The sequence below is a fragment of the Oncorhynchus masou genome, chromosome 32, assembly GCF_036934945.1.
Source record: "Oncorhynchus masou masou isolate Uvic2021 chromosome 32, UVic_Omas_1.1, whole genome shotgun sequence".
NCBI lineage: Eukaryota > Metazoa > Chordata > Actinopteri > Salmoniformes > Salmonidae > Oncorhynchus > Oncorhynchus masou.
In genome coordinates, this window is record NC_088243.1 from 17876101 (window position 1) to 17897587 (window position 21487).

General features: G+C 46.1%; 1 protein-coding gene across 1 annotated transcript in view; it reads right to left on the reverse strand.

The window, feature by feature from the left end:
- Positions 1 to 21487, reverse strand: part of LOC135527157 (neuronal PAS domain-containing protein 3-like) — a 435357-nt gene that overhangs the window by 54500 nt on the left and 359370 nt on the right. The window contains exon 6 of the mRNA XM_064955797.1: positions 10499 to 10676. Within this exon, the coding sequence (XP_064811869.1) occupies positions 10499 to 10676 (178 nt within the window). The remainder of the gene's footprint in view (positions 1 to 10498; positions 10677 to 21487) is intronic.

Below are 21487 nucleotides of genomic sequence, written 5' to 3' on the forward strand. Positions count from 1 at the left end.
CTTGCTGCCAGACGGAGGCTGGCTATGATTGATGGGCAATTTTATTTATAAAAAAAAATAAAAAAAATAAAAAAAATAAATCAAGTTATGTATTAGCAAGAGGTGTAAATGGGATAAATGAACACATCAGATGATTAAAAAACATTTGCCTTAGCGATCAAGGGAGCCGGGTAGGCCTTTATTTACGATGCCTAGTTCATTTAACACCCACACTGATGCTTTGACAGAGTATCTATCTGATGGACTGATATAGGTACTTTCTCAATTGCAAGTAACTTATGACTTTTTCCCTGTTAGAAGAAAATGAACAGGTACTGTATTCTGACTTTTCCCTGTTAGAAGAAAATGAACAGGTACTGTATTCTGACTTTTCCCCTGTTAGAAGAAAATGAACAGGTACTGTATTCTGACTTTTCCCCTGCAAGAAGCTTTATCAGTGTTGAAATATGAAACCAAGGGTAAATTATTCACTTCACCTACAGTACAAGCCTTGTTCAAACGACAGTAGAACTGTGCACCAACCTCAATTTACATAGGTAGTTATATTTATTTATTTAATTTAGGCAAACCAACCACTTTCAATACAACATGCAATCCCAGTTACACATACAGTAGTAAAGACAATAGTGCGATATAGGTTGTTTGCAATTCATTCTGACTTGATTCTGGAAATTGCATGAATAAAATAATATATTTCAATATGTATTACCCAGTTCTCTTTGCCTTTAGTTTGTATAAATACAACAGCAGGTTTGTGCTGTGGGATCACCTAAGGGACTGTATAATAATAATAAAGAACAGTTGTTCTGAACAGTCCACGTCTGTGCACCAAATAGCACCCAATTCACTATCTAGTGCACTACTTTTGACCCGGACCCATATAGGCACATATGCAATATGGTATCATTTGGGACGCATCCGCCCATGTCTCAGAGTCACAGAAAACTAGCAGCAATCCCACTTCCTATCTTACTATTGAAAATAACCGACATGAAAATCAAGCTCTAAATCCAGAAATCTTTGTTTCAAATAATACATATTGGACAGCAAATATCATATTCCCGGGGAGTACACAAGACACCACATATCCATAACTCCATTAGCATGTCCATTCTGAGCAAAATAAGCACTGTCTGCATTATTTATTTATTTAAACTTTATTTAATTAGGCAAGTCATCCTCGCACTGACAGAGAAACAGATGAACAAAAGGCTGGGATTTTGCATTCTCAATCAGAGAAAGAACAACCAACGAGGGATGATGTTGCTAGGGTTTTGCATCTCAATTAGAGAGAGAACAACCAATGAGGGATGATGTTGCTATGGTTTTGCATTCTCAATCAGAGAGAGAACAACTAACGAGGGATGATGTTGCTAGGGTTTTACATTCTCAATCAGAGAGAGAACAACCAACGAGGGATGATGTTGCTAGGGTTTTACATTCTCAATCAGAGAGAGAACAACCAACGAGGGATGATGTTAATAGGGTTTTACATTCTCAATCAGAGAGAGAACAAACAACGAGGGGTGATGTTGCTCGGGTTTTACATTCTCAATCAGAGAGAGAACAACCAATGAGGGATGATGTTACTAGGGTTTTACATTCTCAATCCGAGAGAGACAACAACCAACGAGGGATGATGTTGCTAGGGTTTTACATTCTCAATCAGAGAGAGAACAACCAATGAGGGATGATGTTACTAGGGTTTTACATTCTCAATCCGAGAGAGACAACAACCAACGAGGGATGATGTTGCTAGGGTTTTACATTCTCAATCAGAGTGAGAACAACTAATGAGGGATGATGTTGCTAGGGGTTTTACATTCTCAATCACAGAGAGAACAACCAACGAGGGGTGATGTTGCTAGGGTTTTACATTCTCAATCCGAGAGAGACAATAACCAACAAGGGATAAGGTTGCTAGCGGTTTTACATTCTCAATCAGAGAGAGAACAACCAACGAGGGATGATGTTGCTAGGGTTTTACATTCTCAATCAGAGAGAGAACAACCAACGAGGGATGATGTTAATAGGGTTTTACATTCTCAATCAGAGAGAGAACAACCAACGAGGAGTGATGTTGCTCGGGGTTTACATTTTCAATCAGAGAGAGAACAACCAACGAGGGATGATGTTACTAGGGTTTTACATTCTCAATCCGAGAGAGACAACAACCAACGAGGGATGATGTTAATAGGGTTTTACATTCTCAATCAGAGAGAGAACAACTCATGAGGGATGATGTTTCTAGGGGTTTTACATTCTCAATCAGAGAGAGAACAACCAACGAGGGGTGATGTTGCTAGGGTTTTGCATTCTCAATCAGAGAGAGAACAACCAACGAGGGATGATGTTGCTAGGGTTTTACATTCTCAATCAGAGAGAGAACAACTAACGAGGGATGATGTTGCTAGGGATTTACATTCTCAATCAGAGAGAGAACAACCAACGAGGGATGATGTTGCTAGGGTTTTACATTCTCAATCAGAGAGAGAACAACCAACGAGGGATGATGTTAATAGGGTTTTACATTCTCAATCAGAGAGAGAACAAACAACGAGGGGTGATGTTGCTCGGGTTTTACATTCTCAATCAGAGAGAGAACAACCAATGAGGGATGATGTTACTAGGGTTTTACATTCTCAATCCGAGAGAGACAACAACCAACGAGGGATGATGTTGCTAGGGTTTTACATTCTCAATCAGAGAGAGAACAACCAATGAGGGATGATGTTACTAGGGTTTTACATTCTCAATCCGAGAGAGACAACAACCAACGAGGGATGATGTTGCTAGGGTTTTACATTCTCAATCAGAGAGAGAACAACCAACGAGGGATGATGTTGCTAGGGTTTTACATTCTCAATCAGAGTGAGAACAACTAATGAGGGATGATGTTGCTAGGGGTTTTACATTCTCAATCACAGAGAGAACAACCAACGAGGGGTGATGTTGCTAGGGTTTTACATTCTCAATCCGAGAGAGACAATAACCAACAAGGGATAAGGTTGCTAGCGGTTTTACATTCTCAATCAGAGAGAGAACAACCAACGAGGGATGATGTTGCTAGGGTTTTACATTCTCAATCAGAGAGAGAACAACCAACGAGGGATGATGTTAATAGGGTTTTACATTCTCAATCAGAGAGAGAACAACCAACGAGGAGTGATGTTGCTCGGGGTTTACATTTTCAATCAGAGAGAGAACAACCAACGAGGGATGATGTTACTAGGGTTTTACATTCTCAATCAGAGAGAGAACAACCAATGAGGGATGATGTTACTAGGGTTTTACATTCTCAATCCGAGAGAGACAACAACCAACGAGGGATGATGTTGCTAGGGTTTTACATTCTCAATCCGAGAGAGACAACAACCAACGAGGGATGATGTTGCTAGGGTTTTACATTCTCAATCAGAGAGAGAACAACCAACGAGGGATGATGTTGCTAGGGTTTTACATTCTCAATCAGAGTGAGAACAACTAATGAGGGATGATGTTGCTAGGGGTTTTACATTCTCAATCACAGAGAGAACAACCAACGAGGGGTGATGTTGCTAGGGTTTTACATTCTCAATCCGAGAGAGACAATAACCAACAAGGGATAAGGTTGCTAGCGGTTTTACATTCTCAATCAGAGAGAGAACAACCAACGAGGGATGATGTTGCTAGGGTTTTACATTCTCAATCAGAGAGAGAACAACCAACGAGGGATGATGTTAATAGGGTTTTACATTCTCAATCAGAGAGAGAACAACCAACGAGGAGTGATGTTGCTCGGGGTTTACATTTTCAATCAGAGAGAGAACAACCAACGAGGGATGATGTTACTAGGGTTTTACATTCTCAATCCGAGAGAGACAACAACCAACGAGGGATGATGTTAATAGGGTTTTACATTCTCAATCAGAGAGAGAACAACTCATGAGGGATGATGTTGCTAGGGGTTTTACATTCTCAATCAGAGAGAGAACAACCAACGAGGGGTGATGTTGCTAGGGTTTTGCATTCTCAATCAGAGAGAGACAACAACCAACGAGGGATGATGTTAATAGGGTTTTACATTCTCAATCAGAGAGAGAACAACTCATGAGGGATGATGTTGCTAGGGGTTTTACATTCTCAATCAGAGAGAGAACAACCAACGAGGGGTGATGTTGCTAGGGTTTTGCATTCTCAATCAGAGAGAGAACAACCAACGAGGGATGATGTTGCTAGGGTTTTACATTCTCAATCAGAGAGAGAACAACTAACGAGGGATGATGTTGCTAGGGATTTACATTCTCAATCAGAGAGAGAACAACCAACGAGGGATGATGTTGCTAGGGTTTTACATTCTCAATCAGAGAGAGAACAACTCATGAGGGATGATGTTGCTAGGGGTTTTACATTCTCAATCAGAGAGAGAACAACCAACGAGGGGTGATGTTGCTAGGGTTTTACATTCTCAATCCGAGAGAGACAACAACCAACGAGGGATAATGTTGCTAGCGGTTTTACATTCTCAATCAGAGAGACAAAAATCAACGAGGGTTGATGTTGCTTGGGTTTTACATTCTCAATCAGAGAGAGAACAACTCATGAGGGATAATGTTGCTAGGGGTTTTACATTCTCAATCAGAGAGAGAACAACTAACGAGGGATGATGTTGCTAGGGATTTTACATTCTCAATCAGAGAGAGAACAACCAACGAGGGATGATGTTGCTAGGGGTTTTATATTCTCAATCCGAGAGAGACAACAACCAACGAGGTGTGATGTTGCTCGGGTTTTACATTCTCAATCAGAGAGAGAACAACTAGCCTGGCTGCATATCAGACCCCGGGCCTCTCTGACTTCCTCTACTCCAGCACCAGTCAGCCTGGCTGCATATCAGACCCCGGGCCTCTCTGACTTCCTCTACTCCAGCACCAGTCAGCCTGGCTGCATATCAGACCCCGGGCCTCTCTGACTTCCTCTACTCCAGCACCAGTCAGCCTGGCTGCATATCAGACCCCGGGCCTCTCTGACTTCCTCTACTCCAGCACCAGTCAGCCTGGCTGCATAACAGACCCCGGGCCTCTCTGACTTCCTCTACTCCAGCACCAGTCAGCCTGGCTGCATATCAGACCCTGGGCCTCTCTGACTTCCTCTACTCCAGCACCAGTCAGCCTGGCTGCATAACAGACCCCGGGCCTCTCTGACTTCCTCTACTCCAGCACCAGTCAGCCTGGCTGCATATCAGACCCCGGGCCTCTCTGACTTCCTCTACTCCAGCACCAGTCAGCCTGGCTGCATATCTGACCCCGGGCCTCTCTGACTTCCTCTACTCCAGCACCAGTCAGTCTGGCTGCATATCAGACCCCGGGCCTCTCTGACTTCCTCTACTCCAGCACCAGCCAGCCTGGCTGCATATCTGACCCCGGGCCTCTCTGACTTCCTCTACTCCAGCACCAGTCAGCCTGGCTGCATATCAGACCCCGGGCCTCTCTGACTTCCTCTACTCCAGCACCAGCCAGCCTGGCTGCATATCAGACCCCGGGCCTCTCTGACTTCCTCTACTCCAGCACCAGTCAGCCTGGCTGCATATCAGACCCCGGGCCTCTCTGACTTCCTCTACTCCAGCACCAGTCAGCCTGGCTGCATATCAGACCCCGGGCCTCTCTGACTTCCTCTACTCCAGCACCAGCCAGCCTGGCTGCATATCTGACCCCGGGCCTCTCTGACTTCCTCTACTCCAGCACCAGTCAGCCTGGCTGCATATCAGACCCCGGGCCTCTCTGACTTCCTCTACTCCAGCACCAGCCAGCCTGGCTGCATATCAGACCCCGGGCCTCTCTGACTTCCTCTACTCCAGCACCAGCCAGCCTGGCTGCATATCAGACCCCGTGCCTCTCTGACGTCCTCTCTGGCTGACTGTGGCTGGGAGCAACGGTGTGAGAGGGCGTGTGTGTGCGTGCTTTATAAGCAGCTGCAGCAGGTCTATCAGCCAGGAGGACTGTCATGGCTGGGAAGGTGAGGACAGGACCAGGCTCTCTGGGAGAGAAGACGCTAGCTCCTCTCCTCTCCTGGCTGACAGAACAGGTTCCCTTCCTCTCCTATTCCTCAGGACAAGAGCTAATACAAACACTCACGCGCATGGAAGACCATTCTGAATACTGCACAAGCTATACTTTTTACATACAGTCTTTAATCTAGGCTTCAAACTTCAGCTTGTGAAAATATATTCTAAAATTCTCAATGGTAATGATCACTTCAGAAGTTTGATTTAAACGTAGCTGATATTAAAATATGAGACATATTAATGCAGAGGATGAAATGTATTTCACATCAGGGCAGTGAGCTCTTATGTTGTCACTCAACTCTTCCATTATCTTCATTTGATCATGCTCTATTGTAAACAGCACATGCACCTCATCTAGTCTTAGTTAGAAAAGTCATTAGAAAAGTCTAACAATAATAGTCTCTGGTGGCTCAATGTGTACTCTGAAAAATCTAATTAAACTATGAGAGCACGCTTGTTTTAAAATGGCTATTTTTTGCTTTAGTATAATCATTTTGTAATATAATAACTGAGAGAAAGTTCAAGTGGTTTAACACTGTATTATTAGCACATAGGGTTGATTTAATATATTCCAGTACATCAAATCCATAATAAATATTGTGTGAATTTGCAGGATTAGTGTATGCCTATAGAGTTATACTCTTTTCTGACTGAGATATGTTTATTCACATACCAAGGTGATGCTTATTTATAAAACCCTTTTAGGCCTCACTCCTATCTGAGATCTACTGCAGCCCTCATCCTCCACATACAACACCCGTTCTGCCAGTCACAAACTGCACAGTTTTTATCTCCATCTCTTCATTCAAACACTCAATCATGGACACTCTTACTGACAGTTGTGGCTGCTTTATATGATGTATTGTTGTCTCTACCTTCTTGCCCTTTGTGCTGTTGTCTGTGCGCAATAATGTGTGTACCATGTTTTGTGCTGCTACCATGTTGTTGTTATGTTGCTATCATGCTGTGTTGTCATGTGCTGCTGCCTTGTTATGTTGTTGTCTTAGGTCTGTCTTTATGTAGTGTTGTGTTGTCTCTCTTGTTGTGATGTGTTTTGTCCTATATTTATATTGTATTTATTTTACATTTTTAATCCCAGGCCCCCGCCCCGCAGGAGGCCTTTTCTCTTCTGGTAGGCCGTCATTGTAAATAAGAATTTGTTCTGAACTGACTTGCCTAGTTAAATAAAGGTTACATAAAAAACCCAAAACAAATAAATGGTGAAGAACCTTGTCGCCAACTCAGACCCTCATTCCATGACTTAAGACCGGGTTGTGTGTGTGTGTGTGTGTGTGTGTGTGTTTGAAAGGAGAGGAAAGAGGGTTCACAAAGGTAGATTCTGGGGCTCTTGGTAAAGAGCTCTATTTACATTTCAAATGTCACAAGCAGCAGACACCTGTTAAAGTCTAGAGTAGGATTCTCACAAATCAAAGGTTTAACCTACTGGGATAGGAGTTCATGCAGTCCACACACAGACACACACACACACACACACACAAGCGCAAGTGCACACACACACATGTGCCGCACGTGAAGACACACACACACAGCCAAGCACATATACACACACCACTAACACATATAGTATACACACACACCATCCAACACCGTCCAACCCCCCCTCCCCCCCATACGGCTCTACTGCCCAGAGCTTCAGAGCAGCTGTCCTTGGAGAAAGTAATTATAATTGTCCCTTAAATTACATAAAACTTAGATGACAATAAACTCAGGTAACTTCATAATCATGATAAACGTGTGCAATTACAAATAATTATTCACAGTCGTTGTACTAATAGCATAATTAGCAACAATAATCAAGTACTTATGATCCCAACATAAGTCAAAGCCTTGGAAAATTATGACTGTTGCGACAAATAATTAACTACTTACGGCAATTAGCTGAATTTGAATTTTTACACAAAATTAATACAGTATTGTTGAATTAATTTTAATGTTTTAACAGACTGAATTGCACTACCTTGACTGGACACTATTCCCTGTGAGAAGAATTGCGACATCAATGCAACACATAATTAACAGTAATGCTGTTTTTAATGTGAGAGCTATGGTGAGTAAGATTTCTAATGTATTTATTACATATGGCAAATGAAGTTAACACTTGAAACATACTGTATTACATGTTTTCTCCAAAGACAGCGGGGTCACCTTTCTAAAACATTAATATGGAGACATTCTCTACAGGATTGTAGTGTGGAATTTTAGTGGGAGTAAAAATGAATACCATTCAATAGAGGACCAGTGTGTCCTGAGGAAAACTGATCTGATGATCCTTACCACAACAACAACAACTACAACCACAACAACCTGTGTTCATGATGACATCACTACACAGATAGTGCATCCCGCTCCACTCTCATCTTCATCAAAGAAACCTTCTCTAAGATAAAAACAGGTCTGCTCTGCTCTGCTCTGTCACACACACACACACACACACACACACACACACACACACACACACACACACACACACACACACACACACACACACACACACACACACACACACACACACACACACACACACACACACACACACACACACACACACACACACACACACACACACACCTTTATTTACCATGCTGACATGCCCTGGAGAGGGGAAGGGGAAGGAAACGTCTGCTGCACATATGCAAAATAGACTGTTGATAAAACTATTCTGTCCTGCAGGTATGACTGGTTGGCTGGATGGCTGGGGAAGAAGATGTGACATCCCCCATCTATTGGTGGAGCGGAGAAGGGGAGTACAACAGGACAGCTGAGCTGGGGGGAGGTGTGTGTTTGGGGTGGGGGGGGACAAGATGCTGGAAACCCCCATCCTGGCACACTGCTTTCTTTCACTTAGCTCCCAGAGAGGGAGGGGGGGGGAGAGAGAGAGAGAGAGAGAGAGAGAGAGAGAGAGGGGGAGGAGAGAGAGAGAGAGAGAGAGAGAGAGAGAGAGAGAGAGAGAGGGAGGGGGGGGCGGAGGGGGAGAGAGAGAGAGAGAGAGAGAGAGGGAGAAAGGGAGAAGAGGGAGAAAAATATACAGAGCAAATGAGAGATAGAGAACAAGAGAGAAAGAGAAAGGGGAAAGGGAGAAGAAGACAGGAAAGGTTGGAGGAGGGAAAGAGTTGGGTGGTCTTTGTCTCTTCCTACAGCCCATTCATAATCCCTGCGTACACAAATATATCTCAACGTCAGGATCCCTAAAGCTCTTTAGATACTCTCTCTCCTCCTTCCTTCCTTCCTTCCTTCCTTCCTTCCTTCCTTCCTTCCTTCCTTCCTTCCTTCCTTCCTTCCTTCCTTCCTTCCTTCCTTCCTTCCTTCCTTCCTTCCTTCCTTCCTTCCTTCCTTCCCTCTCTCTCTCTCGCTCTCTCGCTCTCTCACACACTCTCTCTCTCTCTCTCTCTCTCGCTCTATCACTCTCTCTCTGTCTCTCATCTCTCCTCTTCCACTGCTCTGCCAGTGTGAAATATCTCCTAGCTGGAAAAAAATGCATGAAAAGGACAAAATGTGGAACTTCAATTCATGTACAGCCCCAATCAGGAAATAATAAATCCTTTGAAGATCTAATTACAGAATCTCTCTGAAGACTCGGGCCGACCAGCCAATCTTCCTCCTGTTTGAACAGCTTGATGAACCAAGGGACTGATGGATATCAAGTCATTTTGTTTAATTTATAAATGGATTTCCCCCTAATACTTAAATTATCATCTGTACAACACAAGGCAAAGTCTATAACAGGCCTGAAAAGAATTCCAATGAGGGATGTCGCCTCATTTCATTCCTTCTGTAATGAAATTGAGGAAGGGAGGCCGAGTGAGGCTGGGTAAGCTGTGTTACAGTACGGCTGGGCTCCACTGTCCCTGTGAGGGAGGATCTGGGGCATGGCTAAAAACACTCATCACACACACACACACACACACACACACACACACACACACACACACACACACACACACACACACACACACACACACACACACACACACACACACACACACACACACACACACACACACACACACACACATGTGCCGCACGTGAAGACACACACACACACACCCCCTTCTTATCAGAAAACCCTCACAGACTGGTTTGAGTGAGTGTAAGCCAACAGCTGTTGGTACTTGATATTAAAAGGATAAATTGCAGCAACTCAGTACTAACACTTTACTGTAAAAACAACAACTACAAAATCAGGTATGCCAGCCAAACACCCAAACTGATAATAGCTTCAAATGACCAAAGTATAGCAATTACAAAACAACATAAACATGCTAAAAGCTCTCAATATTCAACTGTGTTAAAGACAACACATTTTACAGTATTTTCATGAAAGGCCACCCGGTCACCCCTCTCTCCTCATCACCCACACCCCCTCCCCATCTTCCCCATCCAAACTCTCCACCACCCATCATCTCTATCCTTTCCCCTCCCTCCCTCTCTGCCCACCTGGCTCGGGGGTCTCTGCGTGTGAGGAGGAGGAAGCAGAGCTGGCGCCGTCCTCGGTGGCGGTACCCTGAGAAAGGAGGCCTCGCCCCGGGGGCAGCTTCATGCCCAGCTGCTCTGCCATCTCCACATGATCGCCAGGGTGGACGTAGTCAAACACACTACTTCCTGTCAGCTCCACCTGCAGGGAAGGAGGGACACAGAGAGACAGGGAGGGTCATTATTACAGTAGCACCATGTGTGTGTGTGTATGTGTGTGTGTGCGTGCATGCGTGCGTGCATGCGTGCGCACGCGCGTGTGTGTGTGTGTGTGTGTGTGTGCGTGTGTGTGCTATGTTTTTGCTAAACGTAGCAAAACAGGAAACGTCCTCTCACAGCAAACTTAACATGTGTAAATACTTGTATGAACATAACAAGATTCAACAGCTGAGACATAAACTGAACAAGTTCCACAGACATGTGACTAACAGAAATTGAATAATGTGTCCCTGAACAAAGTGGGGGTCAAAATCAAAAGTAACAGTCAGTATCTGGTGTGGCCACCAGCTGCATTAAGTACTGCAGTGCATCTCCTCCTCATGGACTGCACCAGATTTGCCAGTTCTTGCTGTGGGATGTTACCCCACTCTGCCATCAAGGCACCTGTAAGTTCCCGGACATTTCTGGGGGGAATGGCCCTAGCCCGGACCCTCCGATCCAACAGGTCCCAGATCTGCTCAATGGGATTGAGATCCGGGCTCTTCGCTGGCCATGGCAGAACACTGGCATTTCTGTCTTGCAGGAAATCACACACAGAATGAGCAGTATGGCTGGTGGCATTGTCATGCTGGAGGGTCATGTCAGGATGAGCCTGCAGGAAGGGTACCACATGAGGGAGGAGGATGTCTTCCCTGTAACGCACAGCGTTGAGATTGCCTCCAATGACAACAAGCTCAGTCCGATGATGCTGTGACACACCGCCCCAGACCATCACGGACCCTCCACCTCCAAATCGATCCCGCTCCAGAGTACAGGCCTCGGTGTAACGTTCATTCCTTCAGGGATAAAAACTAATCTGACCATCACCCTTGGTGAGACAAAACCGCGACTCGTCAGTGAAGAGCACTTTTTGCCAGTCCTGTCTGGTCAGCGACGGAGAACGGTGATGGTGTCCGCAGGAAGCTAGCTTGTCGGGACGCCACCCTCTCCCTCGACGAGCTCGTAACATGTCGATACGACTAGACAACCTGCTAGCTGCCCGGGGGGGCGTACAGAACGGGTCCTGTTAGTTCCACCTCTCGGCCTTCCCGCTCCAACACCTATGGAGTTAGGGGGGGTCGCATGGAGGGGAACCGGAAGAGGAGGCTCCTCCTGCACCAGCTGTGGTCGGAGAGGGCACACTGCCGATCGGTGCTGGAGGAGCTCGTCTGGGAGTCGAGAGCGCAGGCAGAGCACTTCCCGGTCACCCCAGGTGAGTCAGCACCAGAATCACCCAGAGCTCCCTGTTGGTCACATGTTTTTACTAATCTCTTTCCCTGAGTTTTCTCCCTCTCTCCAGCATAAGGCGCTAGTCGATTCAGGCGCAGCTGGGAACTTTATGTATCGCGGACTCCCTCTTAAGTTAGGGATTACGCTGGTGCCGATAGATCAACCCTTCCCCGTGCACTCCCTAGATAGCCAACCGTTAGGGTCAGGACTGGTCAGGGAGGCCACGGTTCCACTGGACATGGTAACGCAGTGAGCGGATTAGTCTATTCCTTATTGATTCACCTGTGTTTCCAGTGGTGCTGGTGATTCACTGGCCGGCAAGTCACAATCCTAGGATTTCGTGGAAACAGGGGGCTCTCCAGGGGTGGTCAGAGGAGTGTTCAGGGAGGTGTAGAGGAGTTTCCATCGGTGCCATGACGATGGAGAGTCCAGACCAGGTTTCCACTGTGCGCATTCCCTCTGAATATGCTGATTTGGCTATCACCTTCTGTAAGAAGAGGGTGACCCAATTACCACCTCATCGACGAGGGGCGGATTGCACGATACACCTCCAGGTAAACGCAGCACTTCCCAGGAGTCACATGACGTGGGGGACCGGGAATTGTTAGCTGTGGTAAAAGCTCTGAAGGTGTGGAGACATTGGCTTGAGGAGGCCAAGCACCCTTTCCTCATCTGGACTGCCACCGTAATCTGGAGTACATCCGGGCAGCGAGGAGACTGAATTCTCGTCAGGCAAGGTGGCCCATGTTTTTCAACAGATTTAGGTTCACCATCTCCAATAGACCAGGTTCCCTTAACACTAAGGCCGACGCGCTGTCCCGTCTGAATGACACCGAGGAGCGGTCCATCGACCCTACTCCCATCCTTCCAGCTTCATGTCTGGTGGCACCGGTGGTATGGGAGGTGGACGCGGACATCGAGCGGGCGTTACGGTTGGAACCTGCGCCCCCACAGTGTCCAGAGGGTCTTCAAATACGTGCCACTTGGTGTTCGTGACCAATTGATTCGGTGGGCCCATACGTGACCCTCTTCGGGTCATCCGGGTATTGAGAGGACAGTGCGGGGTCTTAGGGGGAAGTACTGGTGGCCCACCCTAGCTAAGGACGTGAGGTTTTATGTCTCCTCCTGTTCGGTGTGCGCTCAGAGTAAGGCTCCTAGACACCTGCCTAGAGGGAAGTTACAGCCCCTCCCCGTTCCACAACGGCCATGGTCTCATCTGTCGGTGGATTTATCACCGACCTTCCCCCGTCCCAGGGGAACACTACGATCCTGGTCATTGTGGATCGGTTTTCTAAGTCCTGCCGTCTCCTCCCGTTGCCAGGTCTCCCTACAGACCTACAGACTGCGGAGGCCCTGTTTACCCACGTCTTCCAGCATTACGGGGTGCCTGAGGACATTGTTTCTGATCGGGGTCCCCAGTTCACGTCCCGAGTTTGGAGGGCTTTTATGGAGCGTCTGGGGATCTCGGTCAGCCTGCCCTTGGGTTTTCACCCCGAGAGTATTGGGCAGGTGGAGTGAGTGAATGAGGATGTGGGTAGGTATCTGCAGTCGTATTGCCAGGACCGGCCAGGAGAATGGGCGAGGTACGTCCCATGGGCGGAGGTGGCTCGGAACTCACTCTGCCACACCACCACGAACATGTCACCTTTCCAGTGTGTGTTGGGCTACCGGCCGGTCCTGGCACCGTGGCATCAGAGCCAGACCGAAGCTCCTGCGGTGGAGGAGTGGGTGCAGCGCTCAAAGGAGACCTGGAGAGCCATCCAGGAATCACTCAAACAAGCTGGTGGGCGGCAGAAGAGGAGCGCTGACCGCCACCTCAGTGAGGCCCCTGTGTTCGCACCGGGGGATCGACCCGAATCCTGCCCCTCCTCTGCAGGAAGGTGAGGTGCCTGAGGTCCCTCCGCCCCCTCTGGACATCGAGGGGTCCCCGGCGTACACAGTATTCTCGACGCCGGGTGATGGGCCTACAGTACCTCGTGGACTGGGAGGGGTACGGTCCGGAGGAGAGGTGCTGGGTACCGGTGGAGGACATCTTGGGTCCATCACTGCTGAGGGATTTCCACCGCCTCCATCTGGATCGCCCTGCGCCTCGCCCTCTGGGTCGCCCTCAAGGCCGGTGTCAGCGCTGCAGGAGCCGCGCGTCAGGGTGGGTACTGTCACGACTTCCACCAAAAGTGGCTCCTCTTCCTGTTCGGGCGGCGCTCAGCCTGTCGTCGTCACCGGTCTACTAGCTGCAACCGATTCCCTTTTCCTTTTCTGTTGGTTATGTCTGTGTTGGTTTCACCTGTTTCTCGTTTGGGGTTTGGTTCAGGGCTAAGCCTTCTATTCCCGCCTGCTTTTGTGCAGGCTTGTTCTCTGTTCGGTTATTTTTTGGACTGTTTGGTGTCCTGTTTTGGGTCGGTCATTATTTTCGCCTGTTGTTGTTGGCGTGACCTTACCTTACCGGAATAAATCCGGTTTTCCTTAAACCTCTGCTCTCTGCGGCTAACTCTGCACCCACCAGTCCTAGGTACGTGACATACTTAAAATGAATTAAACATATTCAAAACATAAAATTTAGAAGGCTGATTAAAAGTGGTTGCAACTAATAGCCTATGTACCTCATAGTTTCATTAAATGTCAAATGGCAGGATGAACAATAGATTTAGAATGAGTAAAATGGATATAGAACCTCTAACCAAGGGAATTCTAATTCTACTCCTTCTAATTCTATGGGATAACCTCCCTCTGTTGACTGCGCTGCTTTTACATCGAGCATGAGGCATAAGGAAGTTTTGCAAATGCATGAAGGTAGATAACAAAAACAAAGATAAACAAAGACATTACCCAACAATGTTATCTTTACTGTCTTTATTTTAGTGATGTCCTTGTCCAAAAGGACAAACTGAACGAATAATAAAAACTCTTCAATAACGGAAACCAACCAAATAAGGTCTCTGTTGTCAAACTTGACGGTGTCCCGTCTTTAAAATGGAAAATAATAATTTGAATCATTTCAAAGAGGTCAATTGGACAGATCGGCAGAAAAACCCTGCCCATGCACACTTTTTTTCATCACATCACAGAGGTAAGACCACTGATACAATCATGTTGTTTAAAGGGATAGTCATGATATATCTAACAGAACTATGTCTGTTGTCTGTGTATTGGTTCCTGATCTGTGTAGTATCTTAGTGCTTAGATACTCTTTTTGACATACACATCTTGGAGAGACTGAAGAGTAAATGGATAGTTCACACAAATGACAAAACAACACACTGTTCTCTTTACCCTGTAAGCACTCTATGGACAAAGTATGACAGCAATCCACGCTTTGATTAGGACTAATGTGTCATTTTGCAATTTCAGTCTCTCCAAGATGTGTATGTCAAAAATAGTATCTAACAACTACGTAAGATACTACTTAGATCAGGAACCAATACACAGCAAACATACATGGTTCTGTTAGATAGATTATGACACAATCATGATAGCGTTAGATAAGGAAGCAACAGAGAGAAGACACATTGCAAAGAAGTCTTTTCAGAGTCTCCTTTAGAAGGCTGACACTGTCTGCGTCCCAAACTTTTGACCATGGTCCACAGGGCTCTGGTCAAAAGTAGTGCACTGTATAGGGAATAGTGTGCAATTTGGGACACAGCCTCTTCTATCTACTGGGCTAAAGGGAATGAGATTCTCTCAGGGGGTTGGAGAAGTGGAGGCTGATGTGGCTGGGGATAGAGATGGGGGAGGGGGGAATAGGCAGCTGGGGAGGTGGAGGGGGCCAGGCCTGGTGGCTGGGGATAGATGGAGGGGGCTGGGGCGGTGGAGGGGGCCAGGCCTGGTGGCTTGGGATAGATGAAGGGGGCTGGAGAGGTGGAGGGGCCAGGCCTGGTGGCTTTGGATAGATGGAGGGGGCTGGGGAGGTAGAGGGGCCAGGCCTGGTGGCTGGTGATAGATGGAGGGGCTGGGGAGGTGGAGGGGGCCAGGCGTGGTGGCTTGGGATAAATGGAGGGGGCTGGGGAGGTAGAGGGGCCAGGCCTGGTGGCTGGTGATAGATGGAGGGGCTGGGGAGGTGGAGGGGGCCAGGCGTGGTGGCTTGGGATAGATGGAGGGGCTGGGGGGGGCAGGCCTTGTGGCTGGGGATAGATGGAGGATGTTAGGGGGCAGGGGAGGTGGAGGCGGCCAGGCCATGGTGGCTGGGCTGGGGTTAGGAACTCCTACAGATTACAAATGGCTGAATCTCCCCTTAGACAAAGGAGTAACATAATCACATCCCCCTTAGAAAAGAGAGACCATTGTACATCAGTCTTTAACCTAAAGAGCAACACACGACCATGGACTACTGAACTAGGGATGAGAGATGGCGATTCCCATTTATAACTGGATTAAGCTACAATAATAAATGAGATGACTGCAGCCCATGCGGTCAGTGTGAATGTGCCAGTCCAGCGCTGACTGCCTGCTGAATACATTTCAGAATGGAAATGAAACAAGCCAAAAGCTTTATATCTCTCTTTCACAGGCTTGGTGGCAGACAAACCTTTTGTGGCCCATTATAATTCATGAACACGACCAATGACTATTTTAACTGTATTAGAATGAGCCTTGGCTCAACAATGCAGTCATCTGCTTTAATCTCTTCTGATGACTAGATGAGAACAATGCGCAGCCGGGGGAGAAATAATACAGGCTCAAATATTCATTGTGTTGCGTCGTGGGCAGTAAAGTGGCCGGTGTTGTCTATTACAAGAGAGGCAGCAGATTATACTCTGTGATGGCAGAAAGGACACTTGGATTACAGTGGCTGCGTTTGCATTGTAATTTAGGCTGGTGTGTGTGTGGTGTCATCAGGGTTGGAGCACAGCTGGGCCAGGCATCATTAGAAACATGCTTATTCCGTAGAAAATCACTTATTAATATCTACGCCTCTGACACCTGTCTGGCTGGCTGGCTGGAAGGAAGGAACATAGTCATATAAAACACCTGATTCAACCACCACCAAACATAAAAAGGCAGTAATTAATGCTTCTTTGTTTAAAAAGAAGGAAACCTCTTAATTACATAGGGCTTCAGAAATGTCATCTTCCTCTATAAATGTTCTGCTCTATTAGAATCCCCACTGTCAAATGTCATCACCTGTTAGACAGCCTGCCTCCTGTCTGTCTCTCTCTCTGTCTTTCTGTCTCTCCCTCTGTCTGTCTATCTGTCTCCCTTTCTCACTCTATCTGACTCTCTTTCTTTCTCTCTCTCTGTCTCTCTCTCTTTCTCTCTTGTCTTCTTATTTCTCTTTCACTATGTCTGTCTGTCTGTTTGTCTGCCTGTCTGCCTGCCTGTCTGTCTGTCTGTCTGTCTGTCTGTCTGTCTGTCTGTAAACACTACATGACCAAAAGTATGTGGACACCTGCTTGTCAAACATCTCATTCCAAAATCATGGGCATTAATACGGAATTGGTCCCCCCTTTGCTGCTAAAACAGCCTCCACTCTTCTGGGAAGGGTTTCCACTAGATGTTGGAACATTGCTGTGGGACTTGCTTCCATTCAGCCACAAGAGCATTAGTGAGGTAGGGCACTGATGTCGGGCGACTAGGCCTGGCACGCAGTCTGCGTTCCAATTCATCCTAAAAGTGTTCTATGGGGTGGAGGTCAGTGCTCTGTGCAGGCTAGTCAAGTTCTTCCACACTGATCTCGACAAACCATTTCTGTATGGACCTCACTTTGTGCACGGGGGCATTGTCATGCTGAAAACCATTGCCACAAAGTTGGAAGCAAAGAATTGTCTAGAATGTGATTGTATGCTGTAGCGTTAATATTTCCCTTCACTGGAACTAAGGGGCCTAGCCCGAACCATGAAAAACAGCCCCATACATTATTCCTCCTCCACCAAACTTTACAGTTGGCACTATGCATTGGGGCAGGTAGCGTTCTCCTGGCATCTGCCAAACCCAGATTTGTCTGTCGGCCTGCCAGATGGTGAAGCATGATTCATCACTCTAGAGATCATGCTTCCACTGCTCCAGAGTCCAATGGCAAAGAGCTTTACACCACTCCAGCTGACGCTTGGCATTGCACATGGTGATCTTAGTCTTGAAGCTCAGATGAACAGTTATTGTGCTGACATTGCTTCCAGAGGCAGTTTGGAACTCTGCAGTGATTTTGACAAACGAGGACAGAAGATTTTTACACGCTACGCACTTCAGCACTCGGCAGTCCCATTCTATGAGCTTGTGTGACCACTTCAGCACTCGGCAGTCCCATTCTATGAGCTTGTGTGACCACTTCAGCACTCGGCAGTCCCATTCTATGAGCTTGTGTGACCACTTCAGCACTCGGCAGTCCCATTCTATGAGCTTGTGTGACCACTTCAGCACTCAGCAGTCCCATTCTATGAGCTTGTGTGACCACTTCGCGACTGAGCTGTTGTTGCTCCTAGACAATTCCACTTCACAATAACAGCACTTACAGTTAATCAGGGCAGCTCTACCATGGCAGAAATTTAATGAACTGACTTGTTGGAAAGGTAGCATCCTATGACGATGCCACGTTGAAAGTCACTGAGCTGCTCAGTAAGGCCATTCTACTGCCAATGTTTGTCTATGGAAATTGCATGGCTGTGTGTCGCTTTGGTGCATTTCTTAGATCAAAAGTGCAGTTCTTGATACTACTTGTACAAATTCCAAATCATCTTGTCACTTGTGCACATCATTAAAGCAATTTCTTATTCCTTTGAACAAATTGCAATTGATAATGTACAAGTGTCAACTTTCTTCCACATTATCAATTGCTCATGTCATGTTGATCAAAATATAGTAGATGGTTCTCTGTTGAATAGTCTTACCCCTCAAAACATCTAGGCATTAGTTCCTTGCTTAACCTCTTGATGCTATGGGGGCGCTATTTCATTTTTGGATAAAAAGACGTGCCCCGTTTTAAGCGCAATATTTTGTCACAAAAAGATGCTCGACTATGCATATAATTGGTAGCTTTGGAAAGAAAACACTCTGACGTGTCCAGAACTGCAAAGATATTCTCTGTGCGTGCCCTAGAACGTGAGCTACAGGCAAAACCAAGATGAGACATCCAGGAAATGAGCAGGATTTTTGAGGCTCTGTTTTCCATTGTCTCCTTATATGGCTGTGAATGCGAGAGGAGTAAGTCTGCCCTTTCTGTCGTTTCCCCAAGGTGTCTGCAGCATTGTGACGTATTTGTAGGCATATCATTGGAAGATTGACCATAAGAGACCACATTTACCAGGTGTCCGCCCGGTGTCCTGCGCCGAAATTGGTGCGCAAAAGTCAGCTGCAAGTATTTTTCCACAGAATTCAGAGAAGAATGCAGGCTTCCACGAACGATATATCAATGAAGAGATATGTGAAAAAACACCTTGAGGATTGATTCCAAACAACGTTTGCCATGTTTCGGTCGATATTATGGAGTTAATTCGGAAAAAGTTTGACGTTGTAGGTGACTGGATTTTCGGTTCGTTTCGGTAGCCAAATGTGATGTACAAAACGGAGCGATTTCTCCTACACACAGACGCTTTCAGGAAAAACTGCACATTTGCTATGTAACTGAGAGTCTCCTCATTGAAAACATCCAAAGCTCTTCAAAGGTAAATGATTTTATTTATTTGGTTATCCGGTTTTTGTGAAAATGTTGCGTGCTAAATGCTACTCAAAATGTTAAGCTAGCTTAGCATACTCTTACACAAATTAGTCAATTGCTATGGTTCAAAAGCATCAGAAAATCTGAGATGACAGTGTTGTTAAGAAAAGGCTAAGCTTGAGAGTAGGCGCATTATTTTCATTTTATTTGAGATTTTCAGAAATCGTTAACGTTGCGTTATGCTAATGAGCCTGAGGCTTTAGTCACGATCCCGGATCCGGGATGGGGAGTTTCAAGAGGATAAGCCATTACATGCAAAATTGTTGAACTATTTGTCATAAACTGTCAAGCATAGTTTTACACATTTCTATTAGACCTTTTGTACAAAAACATGAATTGATGAATCGTGCAGGTGAAATTGACCCTCACTCATGAAGGAATGTAAAGTGTTAGTTCAACCAACAATCAACCAGTTGTCTAAAATGCTCAAAGGTGCATCTCATGAAGAATCAATTGGCAAGCATATATAGACAGACCACAACACAGGGTTGCAATTTTCCAACAATGGATGGACCAGGAAACGAACAGGGTCAACAGCCAAGAGGAGGAAGAAGAGGAGCAAGAATGCGTGGTGGAAGGCAAAACAGAGGAAGAGGCAGAAGAGGACATAGGCGCATATCTGATGACATAAGGGCCACTATTGTAGACCATGTTGTCAATCATGGCCTTACAATGGCTGAGGCGGGTCGAAGGGTGCAGCGTTCAAACATTTCGAAGAGAGAACCGGTATGTCCACCAATATACAGTGCACTGTTACTGTATATAAGCAGTATACTGTAGACTTCCTACAATGCTTCATATTACAGTCATCCACTTGTATTTCACAGCATACAGAAATATACTCTATACAGATACATACTGCACCTTACATGCACCCACCTGTATGTTTTACAGTAAAATGTGTGTTCGCATAGTTTTTGTCTATGTGAAAGTGTGCGATGCATCACTGCATTTTTCCCCACATAGGACTGCAAGATGACCTCAAACCGGTGGCAGAGGACGCCTTTTCACACCTCAACAGGAGGCGGCTATTTGCACCATGGTCCGAGCAAACAATGCCATGAGACTCAGGGAAATACAAAGGACCATTATAGAAGACAACGATGTCTTTGAAAACATCCATACGGTTAGCATCTCAACCATCGACAGGGTGCTGCATAGAAACCAGATGAGTATGAAACAGCTGTACCGTGTACCATTCCAAAGGAATGAGGACAGAGTTAAGGAGCTACGGTACCAGTATGTACAGGTAAAACATATATCTATGTAACTACTTTACAGCAACATTTTATAGTGATGCATAGTACAGTAAGCATAAACTGCACACATTTCCATTGCCGTGGAAGGAACATACAATATATGTAAATTTTATGTCACTCTTCCTTACCAAAACAAATTCAACTGTGTGTTCTGGGATATAGCGTATAATGGAGTTGGAATCAAGTGAACCCTCTCACAACTTTGTATACGTGGATGAGGCTAGCTTCAACCTGGCCAAAGGCAGAAGGCGGGGTCGGAATATCATCGGTCACAGAGCTACTGTGGATTTGCCAGGCCAACTGGGAGGAAATATCACCATGTGTGCTGCTATTTCGGAGCATGGTGTCCTAACCCATATCCCCCTTATAGGGCCATACAACACCCAGCATCTACTCAACTTTTTAGAGACTCTCTACAGGGCTCTCATCCCTGATGATGAGAGGGGTCTGTTTAGAGAGGATTTGCCAAAGTATGTGGTCATTTGTGATAATGTGAGTTTCCATCGATCAAACATCATAAGGCAATGGTTTGTGACTCACCCAAGGATGCTCATAGAATTCCTCCCACCTTATTCACCATTCCTTAACCCAATTGAGGAGTTATTTTCAGCATGGAGGTGG